Source organism: Aquarana catesbeiana, linkage group LG06, assembly GCF_042186555.1.
Source record: "Aquarana catesbeiana isolate 2022-GZ linkage group LG06, ASM4218655v1, whole genome shotgun sequence".
In the NCBI taxonomy this organism is placed as follows: domain Eukaryota; kingdom Metazoa; phylum Chordata; class Amphibia; order Anura; family Ranidae; genus Aquarana; species Aquarana catesbeiana.
This window is the reverse complement of record NC_133329.1, coordinates 61,753,029-61,771,710: the sequence shown is the minus strand read 5'-3', so window position 1 is coordinate 61,771,710 and position 18,682 is coordinate 61,753,029. Positions and strand designations below refer to the sequence as shown.

Genomic DNA, 18,682 nt, shown 5'->3' with positions numbered 1-18,682 from the left:
GTAACTGAATATGTTTTCCCTCCTGCCAACCTTTTTTCATCCTTCAATCGTTTCCCTTTCAGCCGTAGCTTTGTGCTGTCCACGTTCGGATTCACCACCGTGGCGTTTGTCACCGGCGCCCTGGCTCTCTGGGGCCCCTCCTACTGAGCCGGGCTCGTTCTGTACTGTACCAGGATCAGCAGTGTGACCAACCTATATGTAACTATAAAGACAGGTAAAGACATCCTCCTTCTACATCATGTACAGAAGATTTGTAGAACCAACGTATTTCCTTTTATTTTTTTTACTAACACAGTCACCTTTTCATGGTCTTCACAGCTTTCTCTTCGGGGTCATAACAGTGGTGACCGGGCTGTTGGGTGTTGCATCCGGAGTGGAAATTAGTAAACGTTACCGTAAAATAAACCCTCGCGGTGATCCTATAGTCTGTGCCTGCGGTCCTTCTTGGCTCCGCCCCTTTCCTGTATCTTTCCCTGGTCTTTGCAGACTCCAGCCTTGTGGCCACCTATGTAAGTAACCCTGCAATGTGCAGAAATGATTGCAAGCTTTTTTGGCCAGGAAATAGTTGACCTTCGGATTCCTATAAATATATTATGATGTAATCTCCTATAACGACAAAGGGTTCTCCTTCTAATGCTGCTGACTGTTCTGCTCTGACTCTTACTATCCTTGCTTTATTTCTAGCTGTTTCTCTGACTGACTGTTCCTCTCCCTCCACAGATATTTATATTCATTGGAGAAACTCTTCTGTCCCTGAACTGGGCCATCGTCGCAGATATCTTACTGGTGAGTGATGGCCACATGAGTTTAATCGTTCTTCTCAATGCATTGTTTATTTCAGTCCTCAGTTTGCTTTAAAGTGGAAGTCCCATGCTAAAACTAAAATTCCTACATCTATAGACACCAATGATCTAACACTAACCTATCTAGCCCTGTAAAGAAGAAATCCGTATACATACCCTTTTTGAAAGCGATCCGACCCGATCTCCAGCGGCGGAAGCTCTGTAGAAGACACGTCCGATAACGACTGTGAAATGAATGGGATGTGACGTCACCCATAGATTTACTATGGGGCTTCCTTGTTGACGTGTCCTCTGCACCCGCCCACATAGCGAAGCCGCGGCTGACAGCGCCGTGTGGTATCAGGTCGGATCCGCTTCAAAAAAGTTATGTATACTGCTTTTTTTTTTTTTTTTCTTTACAGGGCTAGATAGGTTAGTGTTAGATCGTTGGTGTCTATAGATGCAGGGATTTTAGTTTTAGCATGGACTTCAACGTTAAAGTAACACTTTGACCAAGCTATGGACAATGAAAGGTCTACATATTTTATAACACGAAGTGAATGGGCTTTAAGACCCCACTGATCTCTGTAGCTGTAGACACTGTGAAGCTTTTCATCCTCAAAATTTACAGCAGAAGCGCTTTCACTTTAATTTTAGCAGCTCAGCTTGCCCCTTATAGCAGTGAAGCAGAAGCCCAGCTCACCCTGCACCAGGAGTAACTCCACAGCTCAATTGTGACTCAGCTCCCATGCCCCCAACCCCTCTTCCAAGCACTGATTTGACACCTTTCTGATCTCAAATATAAACACTAAGAATGCACAATGCATCAAAAGTAAGAACCTGTCAGAACACAACAGCTCAGCGGGGGGAGATCGCTGTACTAATGTCGGATCGTTAGTACAGCTGCTCCGACCGGGTTGAACCAAAAAAAAAACGAATAGTGTGTACCCAGCTCTAGACTTGCTGGGAAAGGGCTGAAAGTGGGACAATGGTAAAGTTTATCTGCAACCAAAGTGCAATTACACTTTAAAGCCCCAGTGCTTGGTTGTTTGGGTAAATAGGTGTGACTTCCTGTCCTTCTGACACCCAATCACCCTGAGTAGGCTACCCACAAACATGAGATGACACCCAAATGATCCTGCATCTTTTTGTGTGTGTGCTTATGTACTAAGCATACATCCATGACACCATGCTTATCTCACAGGAGACTTGGAACAATTTGTTTAAGACGCCACAGCTGAGGTCAGTCACCCATGACTTATGTGGAGATGTTGTCTACACACATTCAATCTTTTACAGATCTCTTGTATTGAATAGGATTGGAGGACAGCTATTCCACAGCTGTGGTTGGGTTTAGATTAAAGCAGTTGTTAACAAACCATTACATAATATGTGAACCTTTTGCAAAACTTTTAGACCTATATAATTGTTTGAAGCAAAACCCAAGTCTTTGCTTTTTCCTGACCTCCGCTCTTCCTTTTAGTATGTAGTGATCCCCACAAGGCGTTCCACAGCCGAGGCCTTGCAGATCATGGTATCCCACTTGCTGGGTGATGCCGGGAGCCCCTACCTCATCGGGGTGGTAAGTAGTATCCTTATCGCACTATATTTTCCAAGTGATCATGTGATCAGTCTCATCCACTCATCGGCCTGTCTTTATACTCCAGATATCTGATGCTCTACAACGCGGTAAGCCAGACTCCTTCCTCCTGAAGTTCCGCAGCCTGGAGTATGCGCTCATGCTGTGCTCGTTCGTAGGGGCAATCGGTGGAGCTTTCTTCCTGGCCACCGCCCTATTCATCGAGAAGGACCGAAAGCGGGCGGAGTTGATTTCTCAAGGTTGGCCTATAGCTTGTTGTGTGCTGATTTAAGGCCCCTTTCACATGGGCTGGACTCTGTTTGACTCCGGTTTGCTCAGCGGGGGATCTATATATATATATATATATATATATATATATATATATATATATATAATTAGTGTGTACTAGGCTTGACTCTGAATATGATTCCCCAGGAGGGAGCTGTAGTCCTTTAGGCAAACTGTTCTTGCTGCTACATGGACCAGGCTGACGATTTGATGACAATTAATTGCTCCTTGTGTTTTCTCACAGGCCTCGAAACAGAAGATGACAGCCCTGAAGACAGAATTGTGGTCCCAAAACGAGGACGCTCCACCAAGGTGCCAGTGTCCAGTGTTCTCATATAAACTGCTCTGGGCTTTGAAGCCCTCAGGATTGGTCCAAGGTGGACCTATGAACATGCAGCGCTTTGTTGTCCTCCACCGACCAGAAGAAGGTCCCCCATGGTGGGGACATCCTGTGTCTTCTCTGCCTGCTCACTCAGATGACTCACATTTTTGTGGACGGTTTTTGACCAAGCAGTCGGAAAAATGTGAAATTGTACTTGACTTGAAAGGTGGCCAAGCCTCCATCTTTTGTGACTTTTTACCATCTTCACCTTCCAGGAATTCGTTTTTTCAAAATATTTATTTTGACTTCTTTTTTTCTTTGGGCAATATAATACAAATAGGATATGTTATTCATATTTTATAATTCATAGTTTTTTTAATTCTTAACAGACCGGCATTTTTGCACAGTATTTCCTTGTAATATTAAAAGATCACTGGAGGGTGCAAGTCCTTGAAGGCCATGCAAATACTGCAGCAAATGGCAACAAGGACATGTGAAATGGGTCGCAGTTTGTTTTTCGATGTGTTTATATATGTGATGGACTGCAAGTCATAGGTAAGTTATTCCATATAATGGTGTACCGGCATGTTAGCACTTAGTTCTAAAAACTTGATTCTCCACTTAAAAAGGGGCAGAGGCCTCATTCACAAACATAGTGTAAAGTAGAACTAAAGGTAGAGCTTGTAGTTTTGGATGGAAAGATTAGACCCACTGTCAGGTTTTTATTGCTGTTTGTGCTTCCATTGGGGAGATTCACCCTCTCTATTTGTCCTGTTTTACCTATATCATTGAAAGTAAAAATAAAGAGAAATCCCAATTTTTGGCTTGACATCAGGACACTAATAGAGGGGAAATCTTCCATTGGGGACACTAGATCTGGAGCCAAGCGGGGATTCCTTCACTTTCCAGGGATTTCCTCCCACTTCCTGTTTTGATTATGGGACAGGAAGTGAAGGGGGAGCTCACCAATGGAACACAGATGACAGAACAAAACCTAACAGGGGTTATAACCCTCCATTACTCTGTTGAAAATGAAAAAAAAAAAAAAGCTTTGCCTCTAGCTCCGCTTTAGGCCCCGTTTACACCTGAGCACCGCTGCCTAAGCACGTATATTTGCACATTTTCTGGTGAGTTTTTGGCACGACACCATTCATTTTGAATGGACCACCCTCTGCTCCAGAAAGAAGCTCATGTACCAAATCTTGGCACTGAGCCAGGCGTGTTTGGCATTGCTTGTTTTCGCGCGTTTTTTGTCACGCGACAATCGCGGCACAATCAGTACTCATGTTTGCTAGCCCACCATGGATCATCAAATGTTGTCCAAAACTTTTAATGTAGAGCGGTCGCATCACAAAGGTACAAGTGCAACAAATCAGAGTTGCTCAGGACCCCTTCGTCACACGTGATAAAAAGATGGCACTGTCCTTGGGGGTGCCATTAAGAAATAATAGCACTGCAAGCGCATTGCATGTTTTGTTGCGATTCCAGAATCGCAGGAAGAATCCCACAATTCTGCCCGTGATTCTATTATGCTCAGGTGTGAATGGGGCCATAAAGCCACATATCAAGTGTCGTTTTTTACTCTAAGGGAAAACCAATCATGGAACATGAACAACAAAATGGAAAGCAAAACAGACCCAGCACTAGTTCCTCAGGGGAGGAGCTTACTTGCTAAAGGCAGCTGTAGACTATATTGGTGCTTGCTGGTCATTGCAAAGTGAAAACCTTACTAGGAGCTCAATGATTTATAGCCAGCATCAGTTCATGGGAAGAGGGGAAGTTCACTACGAGGATACACAACAGAGAATAAAACAGAATCTGTTGCGCTTAATAAAACATATAATGGAAGCTGCTGACACAAAAATTGCTGGATACAATTGAAGAGATATCAATAGGAATGGTGCAGCGCTAAAAATATTAATGTAAAAATGTCCCAATAAGAACCAAAATAAATATGGTCAAACAAAAGTCCTCTCCGTCAGGAAGAAATAATACTCTAATCAGCGAGATCCATATTGAAAGGAGACACAGAAGAGAGATGAAAACACCGTCACCAACACCCAAACAAACTGACCCTTACCATCAGTGTATGGGTTATACACGTGTGTAGAAAAAAGGCAGTCTTCATAGAATAAACCAACAATCTTCTAATGGAGTAGCACCAACATATTCCCCTCTGAACTAAATGGAAGGCTGTAGATCTCCTTTTGGTAGCTGGATATTAAACCAAGTATACTCCAATATGCATATGCACCTCAAGAGCGTGGTACGTAGGGAATAAAAAGAAAACGCTCATTGCGCAATCTCCATAAACAAGGATGATTTATTGAAAAGATAAAAACCACTCACATTTAGTAAGAAGGTATACAGCAGTGTGAAGCGTCCAGCGCTTCTAACCACAAAGATGGCCGCCGTGTCACCGTCCCACCGCGTCCTGCGTCGCCAGTCTCTTATCGCCCAATGTTTCGTCATTAACATGCGTCTTCAGGGACGCCCCTGAGGACGCATGTTGATGACGAAATGTTGAGCGATGATAGTGACTGGCGACGCAGGACGCGGTGGGACGGTGACACGGCGGCCATCTTTGTGGTTAGAAGCGCTGGACACCTTCTTACTAAATGTGAGTGGTTTTTATCTTTTCAATAAATCATCCTTGTTTATGGAGATTGCGCAATGAGCGTTTTCTTTTTATTCCCTACGTACCACGATCTTGAGGTGCATATGCATACTGGAGTACACTTGGTTTAATATCCAGCTACCAAAAGGAGATCTAAAGCCTTCCATTTAGTTCAGAGGGGAATATGTTGGTGCTACTCTATTAGAAGATTGTTGGTTTATTCTATGAAGACTGCCTTTTTTCTACACACGTGTATAACCCATACACTGATGGTAAGGGTCAGTTTGTTTGGGTGTTGGTGACGGTGTTTTCATCTCTCTTCTGTGTCTCCTTTCAATATGGATCTCGCTGATTAGAGTATTATTTCTTCCTGACGGAGAGGACTTTTGTTTGACCATATTTATTTTGGTTCTTATTTGGACATTTTTACATTAATAGTTTTAGCGCTGCGCCATTCCTATTGATACACAACAGAGGCCTAATGCCACGTACACACGACCGGTTTTGCCGTCGGAATAAACTCCGAAGGTTTCTCCGACGGAATTCCGCTTAAGCGGTCTTGCCTACACACGGTCACACCAAAGTTCGACCGTCCAGAACGCGGTGACGTACAACACGTACGACGGGACTAGAAAAAGGAAGTGCAATAGCCAGTAGCTTCCGTCTCGTACTTGCTTCAGAGCATGCATCGTTTTTGGTCCGTCGGAACAGCATACAGACGAGCGGTTTTCCCGATAGGAATTGGTTCAGTCGGAAATATTTAGAACATGTTCCATTTCTAGGTCCGTCAGAATTTTCGAAAAAAAAAAGTCCGATGAGGCATACACACGATCGGAATAGACGATGAAAAGACTCCGTCTGACTTTTTCTGTCGGACATTTCGCTCGTGTGTACGCGTCTTTAGACATAAAAAGAGGTGGAAACCACACACTAATGTCAAGGGGGTACCAACACTGGGACATGGAAGTTAATGGGTTGGTTCACCTTTCCAGAAAAAAATGGAAAGGTGGACTAACAGCCCTCCCTTCCACCCCACAGTCCTGCTGTACTTGCCTCCATGGGTGGTGAGCCAACACTTGCAACCCTGGTCCCCACTGTCCTTACCTTACCTCCATGAGTGGTGAACTGTCAGTGCTCACACAGCCTGGGCAGCAGTCTAGGGATTTGAAATCCCCTGCTCTTCTCTCTGCGGGGCTTCCAGGACAGATCAGGGTGATCCTGATTGGACAGCACCAGCACAGAGCATCATCCTGATCCATCCCGGAAGCCCTGCAGAGAGAAGAGCAGGGGATTCAAATCCTCAGACATGAGCTGCATGGGCACGGACAGCTCAGCACCCATGGAGGGTAAGGTCAGTCCAGTCGGAACCTGGAGATGGGAGTGAGGAGGGTGTGCAATGTTGGTTCACCTTTTTGATTTCTCTGAAAAAGGTGAACTAACCCTTTAAACAGCCCCAGCATTATCTACTCAGGGGGAGGAACTTACTTTTTGAGGAATATCTGTAGATCTTTTGGTGCCTACTGAGTTCTGAAAACAAAAAATGAAACATGACAAGCAATCTTATCAATTTTTAACCAGCATTGAAAGTACAAAACACATTTTTTAGCACTCAGTCTTACCAGGTATTAATCATGTTCATTGCCAAATCTGCCTCTAAAATCCCAATAATAATAAAATAAAAATAATAGAGGCGTGTATTACCTGTGTGCCAATAGGAGAAACTGTCCACTGCTGTCAAGGTACATTGGCATCTCCATTGTCTCAGTGTACCAGCACTGGGGTGGAAGGGAGGGAGACAAAAGAATAGATACGGAACATTGAGAGCAAACTGACATCGGAGGACTATGTTTTATATGTATCATTACTATTTCCCTTGTGCATGTACTGCTGACTATAAATGAATGAGCTGCTGGCCTCTTCTCTTTGGTGGGTGGGATTGGTGGGATAGATGGTGGGTGGTTATCAGGTTCCCACTCTTGTTCCAGTGGAGGTACAGTTAAATTATTATTGATTAAAAAGGGAATTGTTTTGAGCGATTGTCTTTCACAGTGTTCTGCAGCACAAATCATTTCAATCTGAGGGCAGCCGATTGATTGAATTGCCACAAGTGTGTTTTTTTTTTCCTCCTTTAAATCCGACAATTAATTTGCTCCTATTTTGGTCCCCCCCCCCCACCTCATAAACACGCTAATGACATTTTTAAATAAATAAAATCTTTCCATTTTCATTACATACTGTAGTTTGGAGCCATTGATGTTATTGCTGGGTCCCTGTGCAAGGCAGCTAGATCACAGCTGGTGGGAGGGGGGCCGGCAGGGTGCTGTACATAACTCCTGGAAAACCTCACAGCACCCTGCCTCAGAACTCATCTCATGAATCTAGTTATAAGAAAGGAAAACATAAACCTACACCAACGTTCTCATTTTGTGAGAGTTAACCTTGGGTCTTATTATCAAATCACTGGTAACCACAGCAGCCGGATTCAGCTCCATGCAAGCCAGTGGTTGGAGAATACGGAGGCTTGTTTCACTTTACATGCTGGTTCCCTGGCTCTCATGTATCCCTGATGGCTTCAATAAAAAAGTTTGTCAAATTAAAACAGGGGTCTCCAAACTGCGGCCCGGGGTTCGAATATTGCCCTTTGCCTGCCTTTATCCGGCTCTTATAGCACTATTCCTTCAACTGACCCCAAAGACAGGGCACTATTCCTCTCACTGACACCAGAGATGGGGAACTAATTCTCCCACTGACACCAATTATGGTGCACTATTACTCCCACTAATAAAAGAGATTGGGAACTAATTTTCTCATTGAGACCAATTATGGGGCAGTGTTCCTCCCACTGACACCAGTGATTGGGAACTAATTCTTTCACCGACACCAATGATGGGGCACTATCCCTCCCACTAACACCAAAGACCGGGCACGATTCCTCTCACTGACACCAATGATTGGGGATTATTTTTCCCACTAACACAAATGATGCAATTTTTCCCAAATCGCCTTTCAGGACTGCACCTGGAGAGAGAGCGTAACTCCGCCTACTTTCCCAGGAAACACTTGCAGCCTTTAAGATCCCTCCCCTTTCACCATGCCTTCAGTTATTGTGTTTCCTCTGCCGTGGTGGAAGCGCTGCAGAGAACCAGTTAGGGGGGCTGTGCTCTCCAGGTGGAGAAAGGGTAGGCTTACCTCTATGGCTACTGTTTTTCTGTGTGTGACCATCCCAGCACCCCCCCCCCTTCCATCTCTCCCAGTCCTTGCATGTCGGCCCTGGGTCCCGGCCGGCGAGTGACATTGGTTCCAGTAGGCGGGACTTCTGGTGAGGTGATGGTGGCAGTGGTTCTGGCCACCGGTACGCAAGGGCCAGGGGGTGGGTCGCGGAAAGGTTGGTGCTTCCATTCCGATCCCCTGAGCGTGGGGACACTGGGACGCTTCATTTAAGGAACAGGCGGTTCTTCAGCACTCCGCTGCGCACTCTTCAAGATGGAGGAGATGTCAGCAGCTTCGGCGGGATGCAAGCATCGGCCAGGCCCAGGTAAGAGGGGTACAGTGGTGCCCCTATCTTCTCCATTTGGGCTTTTCTTGTTTTGTTTATGTTGTCCTTCCCAAGGGGGAGCCTGCTACTGTAAAGATTGAAGTAACTGCTCTTGGGCCTTACAGTCTGGGCAGGGGCTCTGTCAAGGGGGTTGTTGGTTCATTGCACTCTTGGGGGTTTCCCTTGTTCCTCAGGGTGGTGGTAGTGTGTTTCACATAGGGGTATATACTCTCCCTTCAGTTAGGTGACTAGTTTGGTCTTGTTTTTTGTGTTTACTTTTAGGTCAAAGCCTCAGTTAAATCTATAGGTCCTCCCTCAGTCCAAAGGAAATGCCCTTCCTGCAAAAATCCCCTCAGAGACCCATGGCCAAAGCCTCTGTGCAGAACCTGCACTGCAGAGCTCGTTAAAGAGGTTTCTTCACAACAATGTAAAGATCTGTTTTCTCTGGTAAGAGTGCTAACGGACACCTTAAGTTCAGTCCGCTCACTGTTAGTCAAAAATCCAGCAACCCAGACAGACTCTCAGCAAAACACACTGTCCAGTTCCCTGGCATCCACCTCAAAGTCGGCGGAGGTTAATGATTGAGAGCAAGAGGGGGCAAGTACCCTACTTTCTCTCAAGGATTCGGATGAGGAAGAAGAAGGGGATGTCAGTAAAACATCCAGATACAAATTATCGTTGAGGGAAGTAGATGCTTAAAGCAATCTATACGACCCTCGAAATACAAGAGGAGAAGGTTCAACTCTTCATACATGACCGAATGTATTAAGGCCTGGATTATTCCAAACGCAGGGTATTCCCAGTCCACAGGGCTCTTTCTGAAGCAGTTAAAGAATGGGGAGACCCAGAGAGGGGTCCTTTCTTCTCTAAAACCCTTAGGAGAAGGTTTCCTTTCGAAAAGAATGAGACTCGGGTGTGGAACAAAAAGCCCAGGGTGGACGCGACTTTCGCAAGTTTCTCCTCGCGCAGATCTGGTGTTCGAGGATATGGGCATATTAAAGGATGCAATGGACAAGAGGGCAGATTCCCTTCTTAAAAAAGCGTGGGATTCCACCTCGTCTAGCCTAAAGCCTGCTATGGCATCCACGGTGGTTGCCAGAAATGTAAAATGCTGGTTGGAGCAGCTAAAAGAGCATGTGGAGTCCAGAACATCTAGGAAAGACTTACTAGAGTCCTTACCACTCCTGTTGAAGGTGGTAAAGTATATGGAAGATGATTCTTCAGAATGTCTGCAAGATCCTCTGCGTTGGTTAACTCGGCCAGATGTGCCATCTGGCTTAAGACGTGGTCGGGCATTGTGCGGGATACCATTTTCGGGCGACTTCCTTTTTGGCCCAGATCTGGAGACCGTGTTGGATAGAACTGCCGATAGAAAGCCTTCCCCCTCTAAGAAGAAACGGCCTCCTGAGAAAAATTGTCGTGCTGTTCCACAGTCCAGAGAGTTAGGGAGCAGGACCAGAAGAACAGGTGGTCCTCCCAGAGGGGCAGGGGAAGAGGTGGGGTATTTTTCAGACCCCCGGACCAGTCTGCCAAAAGCAAATGACAGCCTCCTCCCAGTGGAAGGAGAATTATCGTCTTTCCTCCAACAATGAGAGAAAACAACCTCGAGCCTGTTCGTCAAAAACATTGTCGCCCACGGTTACAGCGTGGGGTTCTCAGAAAAACCCCTCCAAGCAGATGTTATGTCACCAGTCCTCCAAGGGAAAAAGAAAAAGCTTCCGCAATGACGACCCTCTTACAGGATTTGATACAGCAGGAAGTCTTAGTCCAAGTCCGCATGGATCAGGAAGACCGGGGATTCTACTCGCACATCTTTTTGGTGAGGAAGCCCTCCAGAAAATATCGGCTGATCCTAAACCTAAAGATTTTGAACAAATCGATACAGTACAAGCACTTTTGGGTGGACACAATGCATTCGGTAACAAAACTTCTGTCCCCCGGGTGCTTCATGGCATCTTTTTGGATTTGAGAGATGCTTATCTACACGTCACAATAGCCCAGTCTTCTCAGAAATTTTTCCGGCCCGCTGTCAACTTGGGAAAATCAAAGTGGCATCTTCAATTTAGGGCTCTACCCTTCAGGCTGTCATTCTCCCTCAGAGTATTCACTAAATTGATGGCAGAAGCACTGGAATTGCTGAGGCTGAGGGTGATATCTATCGTGCCTTACCTGGACGATGTGTTACTCTTTGCAGACTCCAGGGATCAAGTGCTATCAAACCTTCAGGAGACCCAGGCTCACCTCAAAAGCTTAGGGTGGCTCCTAAATCTGGAGAAATCCAATTTGTTTCCAGCACAGGAAGTACGTTTTCTGGGGTACACAATAAGTTTTTAGTAATTCAGAAGATTTCTCTCCCACAGGAAAAAATAGAGAAGGTCCAGTCCGCAGTATGTAAGATCCAAACCAACCTATTGGTGACAACGGAAGGCTTCAGCAGTGTTGGGGCTACTCACCGCATCCGTACCGGCCATCCAGTGGGCGAGACTACATTTTCGTCCTCTCCAGATGGACATTCTGCAGAAATGCTCTTACCGAGAATCTTTACAAAAGCAAATCAAAATTGCCACAAGTGTGAAGACGGCCCTCGGGTCGTGGCGAAACCCGGCCAATCTAACAGATGGCCTCTCCTGGGCTTTTCCTCTAAACAACTGTTTGACAACAGATGCAAGTGCTTGGGGCTTGGGAGCCCATCTAGATGGCCAGACCGCACAGGGGTCCTGGTCCAAAGCAGAGGCTTGGAAGTCATCCAACTGGCAGAAGCTTAGTTACATTTTCCTAGGTCCCGTGTACTTCCAGCAAGCAATCAAGGGGCAGCATGTACAAGTCCTGTCGGACAACAGGACGGCGTTGGCCAATGTGCCAAAGCAAGGCGGAGCGAGGAGCAAGGGCCTCTTGGTTTTGGCCATGCAGTTACCTGGACAGAGTGCAATGTGGCTTCTCTGTCAGCAATCCACCTGAAGGGGTCTCAAAATCTCCTGGCGGATCTCCTAAGCAGAAGGCAGGTAGGGGAGGTGGAGTGGAACCTAAACCAGGATTTCTTCCTGATGTTCACTGAGGTCTGGGGTTATCCTCAGATCTACTTATTTGCAAGCCATCAAAATGCGAAAGTGACAATATTCTTTTCACTCCACAGGGAAGATCAAGCCAGGGGGGCTAGACACCTTTGCCCATCCATGGGACTACCCCTTGTGCTACGCTTTCCCCCCTTCCATCTAATCCCTCTGGTTCTCAGGAAGTTCAGGGAAGAGGCCACAGATTTGATCTTGGCCTCTTCCCTGAACTTTTTGGCCAAAAAGGTCGTGGATTGCGACACTACTGAATGTAGTCGGGAAGCCCCCCTGGAAACTACCAGTCAGGAAGGACATGTTGACACAGGGGGCACTGAACCATCTGGAGACGGATCGGCTAAATTTGACAGTCTGGTTTCTGAGGAGGACCTCCTAAGGGCCAAAGGTTTGTCGGAAAAACTTGTTACCACCCTTCTTTCTAGTATGAAAAAAAATGACGTGAGCAATCTACTTGAAGCTGTGGAAGAAATATAATTCCTGGTGCTCTCCCAAGGGTCTCCAAGGTAAAAATGCAATTTCAGTTGTTTTGAAGGAAGGAATGGAGAAGGGGTTGGCCGCCAGCACCCTACAAACCCAAGTGGACGCTCTTTTTTTTAAGTTTTTTTTGGAAAGAACTTTATTGCAAGAAATTTTGATTACTAAGTTTATCAGGGCCTTGGCACAAAACGGGTCAGAGGTCCTTAAAGCTTTTCCCAAGTGGGATTTGTCTCTTGTGTTGCAAGGGTTCATGAAAGCTCAGTTTGAACCCCTAGAAGAAGCATCTCTTAAGAATTTAGTTCTAAAGACAATTTTGTGGCTATTACTTCGTCTCGAAGAATAAGGAACATTCAGGCCTTGTCAGTCACGGAACCCTTTTAGTTATTTTCTTGGATCGGGTGATTCTCAGAATAGATCTGGCTCTTCTTCCTAAAATTGCTACATCCTTTCATAGTACTCAGGAAATGGTACTACCCACCTTTTCTTCAGCTCCAGCCAATTCAGGAGAAGAGGCCTTTTATACACTAGACCTACGAAGATGCTTGTTACAATATCTAGCCCTAACCAAGGAATTCAGGAAGTCCAACGCACTTTTTATAATTTCCTCTGGATCCCGCAAAGGGCAAAAGGTGTTGCTGCCCACGCTACAAGATCAACATCGGTTTCCTGGGCTGAAAGAGCCAGTGCCGCGCCTGAGAAAATATGCAAGGCTGCTACCTGGTCCAGCTTCTCTACTTTCCTCTAGCACTACAGGCTGGATCTACTGTCGGCTGCAGATTAGGCCTTTGGTAGGAAGGTACTGCAGGCAGTGGTTCCACCCTAGGGTAAGTTTCTCGGTTAGTGATATAATTACTACAGCGCTGAAGTGGAAAAATAAATAAATTATGTGAGAATATATTAAAAGATGCCCAAATAATACAGCTGCAATCAATTGGTGAACTACACAAATTGCATAAAAGATAAATTAAGTGATGCGCTAATATTAACCAATTAATATCACACTGTGTGTTAAATTATGTATATAAATCTCTACATAAAACCTTAGAAAATAAGACCTTAGAAAATAAATAATGTATTCCGAACCCACATACAAGGTTCCCTTACATATGAACAAACGGGACCTCCTTACAATAATTAATATCACAAACCCGTACTCTTGTGAAAATATGTGATTGAAATATAAACTATAAAATATAAATGGGATTAGTCCACTGATTAGAGACACAGGAATACCTCCTCTTCACTTCAAACCAGGGCTTTGTAAGTCATGCTTGGATGGATTAGCGGTGGCATAGATTGGTTGATCCTTTAGCTTTTAGCAGTCCTCCCCAGTATGAAAACACAAGATTGGGAAACAATACCATTGTGCAGAGATAAGCCAAGGTATATAAAAAAACGAACCAGGTAATCTCACTCACATGATCCCTTTTATAACGCTCGCATTAGAACAAATGGTCTGCTACATTCAGCTCCGTGCTGCTTCCTGTTCATTCACCTCCAGAGTACACACTACTGAGAGCGAGAGCTGTTTTGCTCCATAGTGACATGATAGCATCACGCAGTTGCTGCAGATTTGTTGACTGCACATCCATGATGCGAATCTCCTTTTCCACCACATCCCAAAGGTGCTCTATTGGATTGAGATCTGGTGACTGTGGAGGCAAGTGGAGTACAGTGACCTCATTGTCCAGTGGTGAGATGATTGGAGCTTTGTGACATGGTGCATTATCCTGCTGGAAGGAGCCATCAGAAGATGGGGACACTTGAGTCATAAAGGGATGGACATGGTCAGCAACAATACTCAGGTAGGCCGTGGCATTTAAACAATACTCAGTTGGTACTAAGGGGCCCAAAGTGTGCCAAGGAAATATCCCCCACACCATTACACCACCACCACCGGCCAGAACCGTTGATACAAGGCAGGATGGATCCATGCTTTCGTGTCGTTTATGCCAAATTCTGACCCAAATCTGATCTGAATGTTGCAGCTGAAATCGAGACTCATCAGACCAGACAACGTTTTTCCAATCTTCTATTGTCCAGTTTTGGTGATCCTGTGAGAATTGTAGCCTCAGTTTCCTGTTCTTAGCTGACAGGAGTGGCACCAGGTGTGGTCTTCTGCTGTTGTAGCTCATCTGTTTCAAGGTTGGATGTGTTGTGCATTCAGAAATGGTATTCTGCATACCTTGGATGTAACGAGTGGTTATATGAGATCCTGTTGCCTTTCTGTCATTTTCAACCAGTCTGCCCATTCTCCTCTGACCTCAACAAGGCATTTTCCTCCACACAACTGCTACTCACTGGATATTTTCTCTTTTTTGGACCATTCTCTGTAAACCCGAGAGATGGTTGTGTGTGAAAATCCCAGTAAGATCAGCAGTTTTTGAAATACTCAGAGCAGCCTGTCTGGCACCAACAACCATGCCACGTTCAAAGTCACTTACAGTATCTCACAAAAGTAAGTACACCCCTCAAATTTTTGTAAATATTTTATTTTTATTTTAATCTTTTCATGTGACAACACTGACGAAATGACACTTTGCTACAATGTAAAGTAGTGAGTGTACAGCTTGTATAACAGTGTAAATTTGCTGTCCCGTCAAAATAACTCAACACAGCCATTAATGTCTAAACCTCTGGCAACAAAAGTGAGTACACCTCTAAGTAAAAATGTCCAAATTGGGCCCAACTAGCCATTTTTTCTCCCCAGCGTCATGTGACTCATTAGTGTTACAAGGTCCCAGGTGTGAATGGGGAGCAGGTGTGTTAAATTTGGTGTTATCGCTCTCACTCTCTTATACTGGTCACTGGAAGTTCAACATGGCACCTCATGGCAAAGAACTCTCTGAGGATCTGAAAAAAGGAATAGTTGAGCTATATGAAGATGGCCTAAGCTATAGGAAGATTGCCAAGACCCTGAAATTGAGTTGCAGCACGGTGGCCAAGACCATACAGCGGTTTAACAGGATAGGTTCCACTCAGAACAGGCCTCGTCATGGTCGACCAATGAGGTTGAGTGCACGTGCTCAGTGTCATATCCAGAGGTTGTCTTTGGGAAATGGATGTATGAGTGCTGCCAGCATTGCTGCATAGGTTGAAGGGGTGGGGGGTCAGCCTGCACACTGCATCAAATTGGTCTGCATGGCTGTCCCAGAAGGAAGCCTCTTCTAAAGATAATGCACAAGAAAGCCTGCAAACAGTTTGCTGAAAACAAGCAGACTAAGGACATGGATTACTAGAAGCATGTCCTGTGGTCTGATGAGACCAAGATAAACTTATTTGGTTCAGATGGTGTCAAGCGTGTGTGGCGGAAACCAGGTGAGGAGTACAAAGACAAGTGTGTCTTGCCTACAGTCAAGCATGGTGGTGGGAGTGTCATGGTCTGGGGCTGCATGAGTGCTGCCGGCACTGGGGAGCTACAGTTCATTGAGGGAACCATGAATGCCAACATGTACTGTGACATACTGAAGCAGAGCATGATTCCCTCCCTTTGGAGACTGGGCCGCAGGGCAGTATTCCAACATGATAACGACCCCAAACACACCTCCAAGATGAACATTGCCTTGCTAAAGAAGCTGAGGGCAAAGGTGATGGACTGGCTAAGCATATCTCCAGACCTAAACCCTATTGAGCATCTGTGGGGCATCCTCAAATGGAAGGTGGAGGAGCGCAGGGTCTCCAACCTCCATCAGCTCTGTGATGTCATCATGGAGGAGTGGAAGAGGACTCCAGTGGCAACCTGTGAAGCTCTGGTAAACTGCTGGAAAACAATGATGGCCACACAAAATATTAACACTTTGGGCCCAATTTGGATATTTTGACTTAGGGGTGTACTTACTTTTGTTGACAGCTGTTTAGACATTAATCACTTGACAACTGGGCACTTAAACCCCCTTCCTAACCAGACCAATTTTCAGCTTTTGGTGCTCTCACATTTTGAATGACAATTACTCAGTCATGCAACACTGTATCTATATGAAATTTTTGTCCTTTTTTTCACACAAATGGAGCTTTCTTTTGGTGGTATTTAATCACCGCTGGGTTCTTTATTTTTTGCGCCGTAAAAGAAAAAAGACAGAACAATCTGTAAAAAAATCAATTTTTCTTCATTTCTGTTATAATATTTTGCAAATTAGTAATTTTTCTTCATATATTTTGGCCAAAATTTATATCGCTACATATCTTTGGTAAAAATAACCCAAATCGGTGGATATTATTTGGTCTTTGTGAAAGTTATAGAGTCCAAAAGCTATGGTGCCAATCTCTGAAAATTGATCACACCTGAAGTACTGACGGCCTATCTAATTTCTTGAGACCCTAACATGCCAGAAAAGTACAAATACCCCCCAAATGACCCCTTTTTGGAAAGAAGACATTCCAAGGTATTTAGAAAGATGCATGGTGAGTTTTTTGAAGTTGTCATTTTTTCCCACAATTCTTTGCAAAATCAAGGTTTTTTTTTTACTTTTTTTTTTCCACAAAATTGTCATATTAGCAGGTTATTTCTCACACACCGCATATGCATACCACAAATTACACCCCAAAACACATTCTGCTATTACTCCCGAGTACGGCGATACCACATGTGTGAGACTTTTACACAGCGTGGCCACATACAGAGGCCCAACATGCAGGGAGCACCTTCAGGCATTCTGGAGCACCCAGGCCAATTCTGACATTTCTCTCCTACATGTAAAAATCATCATTTATTAGCTAGAAAATTACATAGAACCCCAAAACATTATATATGTTTTTTTAGCAAAGACCCTAGAGAATACAATGGCGGTCGTTGCAACTTTTTATCTCAAACAGTATTTGCGCAGCAATTTTTTTAACGCTTTTTTTTGGGAAAAAAAACTGTTTTGTGCTTTACAAAAACCAAAACAGTAAAGTTAGCCCAATGTTTTTGCATAATGTGAAAGATGAAGTTACGCCGAGTAAATAGATACCAAACATGTCACCTTTCAAAATTGCACGCGCTTGTGGAATGGTGCCAAACTTTGCTACTCAGAAATCCCCATAGGCGATGCTTTAAAATTTTTTACTGGTTACATGTTTTGAGTTACAGAGGAGGTCTAGAGCCAAAATTATTACTCTCGCTCTACTGATCGCAGTGATACCTCACATGTGTGGTTTGAACACCGTTTTCATATGTGGGCGGGACTTACGTATGCGTTCGCTTCTGCATGCGAGCACACAGGGACAGGGGCGCTTTAAAAAAAATATATATTTTTTTATTGTTCATTTTACTTTATTTATTTTAGTTTGATGCTTTTTTCCAAAAAAAAAAAATTTTTGACCACTTTTATTCCTATTACAAGGAATGTAAACATCCTTGTAATAGGAATATGGCATGACAGGTCCTCTTTACAGTGAGATATGGGGTCAATAAGACCCCACATCTCACCTCTAGGCTAGGAAGCCTGAAATAAAAAAAAAAAAAAAAAACGATCCTGGCTTCGATCGTAGCGGTGAGTCGGTAGAAGCGCGGGAGGGGGGGACATCCCCTCTCGCCTCCCGTAAGAACGATCAAGCAGTGGAACAGCCGCTATGATCATTCTCATGGTATAGGGAATCGCCGGCCGAAAAAGCTGATATCTGAATGATGCCTGTAGCTGCAACCATCATTCAGATATCCCCGCACAGTCAAGGACGTTGTATGACGGCCGGCGGGCGGGAAGTGGTTAAAACGCATTTTTTTTTTTAACACAAAGTTGTCCATTTATACAATATTTCTACCACATAACATGTACATACCAAAAATGACACCCCAAAATAGATTCTCCTGCTCCTCCTGAGTACGGCAATACTACATGTGTGAGACTTCCACAGCCTGGCCACATAGAGAGGCCGAGTACAGCCGAGCATGGCTCAGCATGGCAGGGTATTGCGGAGTATGGCGGAGTAATGTGGGGTATTCCAGGGTAATGTGGGGTATTCGGCTATGGGCCGGTTGGTAAGTGGTTAATGTTTGTGTGTTGAGTTATTTTGAGGGGACAGCAAATTTACACTGT

The 18,682-nt window shown here is 44.7% G+C and overlaps 1 protein-coding gene across 1 annotated transcript in view; it reads left to right on the top strand.

The window, feature by feature from the left end:
• LOC141147973 (protein spinster homolog 1-like) overlaps nucleotides 1–4,027 on the top strand; it is a 27,823-nt gene extending 23,796 nt beyond the window's left edge. The window contains 8 exon segments of the mRNA XM_073635129.1: nucleotides 63–142; nucleotides 145–214; nucleotides 319–439; nucleotides 441–509; nucleotides 721–786; nucleotides 2,266–2,364; nucleotides 2,450–2,621; nucleotides 2,894–4,027. Of these exon segments, the coding sequence (XP_073491230.1) occupies nucleotides 63–142; nucleotides 145–214; nucleotides 319–439; nucleotides 441–509; nucleotides 721–786; nucleotides 2,266–2,364; nucleotides 2,450–2,621; nucleotides 2,894–2,988 (772 nt within the window). The 3' untranslated portion in view covers nucleotides 2,989–4,027.
• The last annotated feature ends 14,655 nt before the right edge of the window (nucleotides 4,028–18,682 follow it).